Below are 7500 nucleotides of genomic sequence, written 5' to 3'. Positions count from 1 at the left end.
GAAACAAAACACAACCACAACACAACACAACACAACACAACTACACCCTCATATATTTCTGAGCTTGTTAACCCGTACTTGCCAAACAGAACATTGAGATCTCTTGATTCCTCCCAGCTAACTGTCCCCCGATACTTACTTAACTCCTGTGGAAAGAGGTCATTTTCCGTCTTCGGCCCAACAACTTGGAATTCTCTGCCTATTGCTATCAGACAAACAACTCATCAAAGCAAATCTTAAAACTTATCTCTTTAAAAAATACTTGTCATAACTCAAATAGTGCTGTTGTCCCAGGCCTATGGCAATGTGAGTGTGTGTGATGGGTGAGTAGAGACAATGGGGGTGGGTAGATGGATGGTGGTGGTGTGGTTCGAAAGGGAGAATGACCCGATTTTTACCCCTTTTACCTTTTCTATCCAAAACCTTATTTTACAATTTTTACAAAATCTATGGCATGCAGATTACAATTATACTCCTTTTTACGTGTATGTATTTTAAGTGAAAATTGCTGTTATCTCAGCCGTTTAATCATGTGTGTGTGTGTGTGTGTGTGTGTGTGTGTGTGTGTGTGTGTGTGTGTGTGTGTGTGTGTGTGTGTGATTGTCTGAGTGTTCGAGTGTAACAGTTGTAGTATTGAGAGTATGTTAGTTTGTGAGTTTTATGCATTGTGTTTTTATAATATTAATGATTCTATTTTATGTTTCTTCTAGTTTTTATATGCTTTCTTGTTTCAGTTTAGGTACTGGATTGTAAAGCACTTAGAGCTTGCTTATGCTTGTATTATAGCGCTATATAAAAATAAAATAGTAGTAGTTGTTGTTGTATACACAAGGACGCATCGTAATTTTTTTCTTTTTTTCTTTTTCTTTTTTTTTTCTGTGGGCACAGACATGGGGAGACAAGGTGCTAGGATATGCAGCCCTCCTGATGCCCGTCTCTGTCATGATCACCACTTTCGGGGCCGCCAATGGAGCAGCCTTTGTTGGGGTCAGGTCAGTGCCTGTCATGGTCACCACTTTCGTGGCCGTCAATGGAGCAGCCTTTGTTGGGGTCAAGGTCAGTGTGTCATGGTCACCACTTTCGGGGCCGCCATTTGAGCAGCCTTTCTTGGGGTCAAGGTCAGTGTGTCATTGTCACCACTTTCGGGGCCGCCAATGGAGCAGCCTTTGTTGGGGTCAAGGTCAGTGTCTGTCATGGTCACCACTTTCGGGGCCGCCAATGGAGCAGCCTTTGTTGGGGGTCAAGGTCAGTGTCTGTCAGTATCCTGTGTCTTTTCTTCTTCTGTGTACACGTGAAACAAAACACACGCGTGGACGTGCTCAAACACGCGCACATAAACACAGACAGATACTGACACACAAACAAACAAACAAACACATACTCATACACACACACACACACACACACACACACACACACACACACACACACACACACACACACACACACACACACACACACACACACACACACCCGCAAACACGCACGCACGCGGGCGCGCGCGTCCCCAAAGTCGACAAACGAAAAGAAATGAAATAAAGAAGCGTGAGAAAATTTGCCACTGGGTTCGCATTGACATTATGATGATGCTAATGTTTGGTTGGGTGGCATTGAAGATGAAGCTGCAGCTAAAATCTAGCTGTCAGTTAGGGCCATCTCTACGGGGATCACGCCCAATGATGCTGATTCTCCCTTCTTTTGGAGGGAATTCACTGAAGAAAAAGCTAACTCAGAGATATATGTGGATCAGTTTTGTGAGTTAACATTGACGGATGGATGGATGGATGGATCACTTTCGAAAACGGAGCGTGGCTGCCTACATGGCGCGGTAAAACCGGTCATACACGTGAAGCCCACACGTGTATAGACGAGTGAACATGGGAGTTGCAGCCCACGAAAGCAGATAATTGACTGATTGCTTGATTGGTTGCTTGACTGATTTATGGATGGAGGATGTATAGATGGATCGATTGATTGATTGATTGATTGATGGATGGATTGATTGATTGACAGAGTATTAATCGCCGCTGGTCGCCATGGGAACATGCCAGAGGTGCTGTCATACGTCCACTGTTTGAACTACACTCCGATTCCATCGTTGGTGTTCTCGGTGAGTGTGTGTGTGTAATCCATGTGTTGATTTGATATCTCGGCTCCTTTTGCAGATTCTCTCTCTCTTTCTCTCTCTCTCTCTCTCTCTCTCTCTCTCTCTCATCTCTCTCTCATTACTATATTCATATACATTATTGTCATGAATGCAGGTATCATGATTATGTACATGTAAATGCTTACTGTGCAGTTGAGTGTATTTGAATGCCATGTATGTATTTCTATAACCTTTTGTTATCTTGTGAACATTTTTATTTCATTTCTCTTTGCCCTGAGGGCTGGATGTAAAAAAAAGCATATACATGCTTATTCCACTTCCCTAATTAAAAAAGATTCGTTCGTTCGTTCGTTTGTTCTCTCTCTCTCTCTCTCTCTCTCTCTCTCTCTCTCTCTCTCTCTCTCTCTCTCTCTCTCTCTCTCTCTCTCTCTGGAAGAGTGAACAGGGCTGAAAACACTCTTTATCAGTGCTCGCCGGTGATGACCCGTACTCGTTCCGCCTCACAGCAGAGTACTCTGCCAAGTGACTGGAAAATGGACACATCAAAATCTGTGCCCTCTGGTAGCTGGCAAAAAAACAGTGACCAAAATACCGAGAATAATAAATAACGAGCAGGTCAAGGCCCAGGTCAATCGAACATTACTCTGAATGCAGATAATTTAGATGTGCAATCTCATCATGGTCCATGTTTATTTGATAAGCAGACTGAATGTGCACGTGACTCTGTTTTGTCTTTTCTCACATACAATGTTGAAGGGTTATTTTCAATGACAAACGAACTTGATTTCTCATCATTTGTTTTTCAATATCATTTTGTCCTTTTAGTTGAAACCTTTGCACAGTCAGTTCCAGAATCATTCATACAAACTCACATTCCTTTTGTATCCCCTGGTGTGAAAGTGTCAGACAGTATTCACGGTCGTCTTTCTGGGGGTGTTGCAATGTTTGCACGTAGAGATTTAAGTAAGTACGCTGAGCAAATTGAAATGGAATTCGATAACGTAATCGTACTGAAACTATCTCATAAGCTTCTTGGAACATCCACTGATTGTTTGTTAGTAGGAATATACATACCCCCTGAGAACTCACCTTACTATGAAGAAACTGAAATATATAATGGAATTACACTGCTCGAAGCACTTCTATTCGATTTAGCACGGGACTATGGTGATATCCCGCTTATCCTATGTGGGGATTTCAATTCGAGAACAGGCTCTCTGAACACACCAGGCATTGACCCAGTTGCAGAGATCCATGAAATGAGAACTGAATACAGTGAAACTAATAACGAAACCAGTAGACATTCTAGTGACTTAAGTGTCAATTCCTTTGGGAGACTTCTTATTGATGTATGTCAAGATTTCAATTTGTTGATAATGAATGGCTTGCAGCCTTTACACTTTCCAGATACTTTCACATATGTGTCACAAACTGGTTGTAGTGTTGTAGACTATTTTATTGTTTCTCGCAGTTTACTATCAAGATGCATAAGAATGAATGTTTTACCAATGATTGAATCTAAACATCTACCTGTAGATTTGTACATGAAAACTACTAGTGAAATTAGCTTGAAAAAAGATGTGCCTAAGTCATTTTCATTCGTGAAGTATAAGTGGTATGAAGAAAAGCAAACCGAGTTTATGTGTAGGATACACTCTGATTACGCAAAAGATTTACTGTGCAGAGCCACAGCTTCGATCGAAAGTAACTTTAATGAAGCACTTTATTTGTTTAATGAATATCTGAGCCATGCTGGCGAGTGTATGAAAAAAACAGTTGTAATTGGAAACGAAAAACAGCATATATGGTTTGATAAAGAATGTAGACAAGAAAGGAAATCACTCCGTCAGAGTTTAAGAAAAATTGGTAAAACTCGTTTTTCAAACAATGACAATACATACATGCAAAGCAAGAAAGAACTCGATGACGACAGAAACACATACGCACAAAAAAGAAGAGAATATAAAGAGCTTCTAAGACAAAAGAAACGATCACACAAAGAGAATACAGTTAATATTCTACAGAATAATTTAAATAACCCAAAGAAGTTTTGGGACACCATTCGCGCTGTACGCCCAAGGGCCGGAGTGCACACTACTATCAGCAGTGGAGAATGGTACGATCACTTTAAAAATGTTTTTAGTTATCTTGAAAGTGTTCCAACAGAGAATTATAGTAATCAGAACGACACGGATACCGCGAATGAAACTGATAACTGTGAAACTTTAAATGGGTCTATTTCGGCAGATGAGGTTCGGGATGCAATCAAAGCATTAAAACGCAATAAGGCAGCAGGACCAGATGGCTTGATAGGAGAATTCTTTAAGAACAGTTCAGAACAAATCACACCTTTTCTTGTTAAGTTCTTTAATTTTCTTTTTGATCGCGGTTTATTTCCTGATGAGTGGTGTCTATCAATTATACAGCCACTACATAAGAAAGGTGACTTGAATAATGCTGATAATTATAGAGGTATATCACTGTTGAATATTTCTAGCAAGTTGTACAGCTTTATTTTGAACAAACGCATCACACAATGGATAGAAGACAATAACATTATTGGGGAGGAACAAGCAGGCTTTAGGGAAGGTCACAGCACATTCGATCACATTTTCACCCTTGTAGCTATGATACAGAAACAATTAGTAAGACATAGAAAATTATATGTAGCCTTCATTGATTTTCGGAAAGCCTTCGACTCAGTGTGTAGGGACAAATTATGGAAAATACTGCATGAGAATGGTATAAACGGTAAGGTTCTAAAGGCCCTGAAAAGTATATATAAAGTTGTCAGTGCAAGAGTTCGCACGGGTGGTGACGTAACTGAAGCTTTTCTGTGTCCACGCGGTTTGAAACAAGGGGAGGCTTGTTCACCAGTTCTTTTTTCACTATTAATTAATGAATTAACAAAAGATATTCTTCGAAGTGGCAGGCATAGCATTCAGCTGTCGCCAGACTTTATTGAGTTATTTATTCTTCTTTTCGCAGATGATGTTGTTTTATTCTCTGATAGCGTTATTGGTCTCCAAAATCAGTTGAATGTGTTATACAGAACATCAGAACGACTTGATCTAGTTGTTAATTTAGATAAATCAAATGTAGTTGTTTTTAGAAATGGTGGGCATTTATCTTTAGCAGAAAGATGGTCATTTGGAAATGAAACATTGCAAACTATTAACATGTATAAATACCTCGGAATTTATCTGTCCACAAGACTTACGTTCTCTCATTCTCTTAAAGACCTCGCAGATCGAGCAAGGAAAGGAGTGTCAGCAATAATAAAAGTACTTTGGTCCATTGGAGAACATTCACCACAGGTATTCTTTAAGATGTTTGATTGTCAGATACAGCCAATACTGATGTACGGGTCTGAAATATGGGGTTTAACTGCTGATCAAGAATACACTGAAAGAATTCACTTAACAGCATTGAAACGTTTTTTGGGTGTGAGTCCAAAGTCACCTAGACACTTGGTATACGGAGAAACAGGAAGATACCCACTTTTTATCAATGCTTATGTAAGATGCATTAAGTTTTGGCTTCGAATAGTATGTATGAACGAAAACAGATATACAAAAAAAGCCTATTATATGTTATTATCTCTGCAAAGTCAAAATTATGTTACATGGGCGTGTCGTGTTCGTAATGTTTTATATATGTATGGATTTGGCTTTGTTTGGGAAGTACAAGGTGTGGGGAATGCTGAAATACTTCTTTCAGAATTCAAACAGAGACTAATTGATTCTTCCACTCAAGAATGGCATACTGCACTCGAAGGTCACGATTTCTTTCAAATGTATGCAAGCTTCAACCAAACTATAACTCCTAAAGCTTATATATATCAGCTCAGGAATGTTAACTTTCGAAATTGCCTTGCTAAGTTTAGAATGGGTATGTCTCCAATTAAACATAGTTATTTACAGTACAAGCCAAATTTGAATAAAGCTGAGAGTTGCTGCCCTTTTTGCTCCAACACGATTGAAAATGAAATACACTTTCTGTTTGTATGTCCTAAATATACGGACTTGAGACACGAATTAATACCGCTTAAATACTTCAGAAGCCCATCATTGTCCAGACTCTCTTCTATCTTAGCTAGCGAAAATTCTGAAACAATCTGGAAACTGTCAATGTATATCTATAAAGCACTAACTTTGAGGAAAAAATGCCTTAATGATATGTAAATGAACACATGTTGCATACTACATTTTGCTGTGACTCCTGTTGTTATGGGCCAGAGGCCTGACAATTAAAACATTTTTTTGACTTTGACTTGACTTTGACTTTGACTCTCTCTCTCTCTCTCTCTCTCTCTCTCTCTCTCTCTCTCTCTCTCTTTCTCTTCTTTTTTATTTATTTTTTTTTAGTTTTTCATTTATTTTCTTTAGTGTATATGTGTCTATGAATGTGTGGGGACAAGGGTGACAAGAGTGCACTTGCGTGTGAGTTATAATTATGCTTCTGGTTATGGTTATCAGTCCACATGTTTGTATTGTATCGTATTGTTGTTGTTGTTGTTTTATAGTGTGTGTGTGTGTGTGTGTGTGTGTGTGTGTGTGTGTGTGTGTGTGTGTGTGTGTGTGTGTGTGTGTGTGTGTGTGTGTGTGGAGAGAGAGAAAGAGAGAGAGAGGACGGAGGGGGGCCAGATGGGATTCATTTGAGGGAGGAGGCACGTGTGCACCAATGCGCATATATGCATGTATGTGTGTGCGAGAATGCTCGTGCGTGTGAGTTATATGCTTCTGTTTATGATTATCGGTCCATGTGTTTGTATTGTATTGCATTGTATTGTATTGTATTGTACTGTATTGCATTGCATTGTATTGTATTGTATTGTGTCATTTGTTTAATGTCCCGTCACATATACAGGTGATTGTAGACATTTTTTGTGTTGAAGTGTTAATTTTCACATTTGAATGGTATCGCTTGATACTGAGGTAGGGGAGGCCGAAAGAGGTGAATGGTGAGTTGAGGGAAACCAGGGAGGAGGAGAGTGGAATATGTATTGTATTGTATTGTATTGTATTGTATTGTGTTGTGTTGTGTTGTAATGCGTTGCGTTTTGTTGTGTTGTGTTGCGTTGCGTTGTGTTGTGTTGCGTTGCGTTTTGTTGTGTTGTGTTGTGCGCTATATAAATACCATTGTTATTATTATTATTGTTATTACATTATCTACACACACGGCTGTTTGGCCGGAAATACAGCATCATTAATTTCATCACGTCCCCACCAAAACGAAAACTGTAAGCATACATGTTCCCAATGGTCAATTCAGTTCAATTCAATTCAGATTCAAAAACACTTTATTGTCTGCTTCAATCAATACAGAAAATTCTCTTTCGGCTCACTCAAAATGCCTGCCAGCAAATATCAAAGAGAAAAACGAACGAGTAA

The 7500-nt window shown here is 39.3% G+C and overlaps 1 protein-coding gene across 1 annotated transcript in view; it reads left to right on the top strand.

The window, feature by feature from the left end:
• Positions 1-7500, top strand: part of LOC143285604 (b(0,+)-type amino acid transporter 1-like) — a 21223-nt gene that overhangs the window by 11644 nt on the left and 2079 nt on the right. The window contains exons 8-9 of the mRNA XM_076592999.1: positions 889-992; positions 2014-2110. Of these exons, the coding sequence (XP_076449114.1) occupies positions 889-992; positions 2014-2110 (201 nt within the window). The remainder of the gene's footprint in view (positions 1-888; positions 993-2013; positions 2111-7500) is intronic.

This window comes from Babylonia areolata, chromosome 9 (genome assembly GCF_041734735.1).
Source record: "Babylonia areolata isolate BAREFJ2019XMU chromosome 9, ASM4173473v1, whole genome shotgun sequence".
Lineage (NCBI taxonomy): Eukaryota > Metazoa > Mollusca > Gastropoda > Neogastropoda > Buccinidae > Babylonia > Babylonia areolata.
This window is presented reverse-complemented; position numbering and strand designations above follow the sequence as displayed.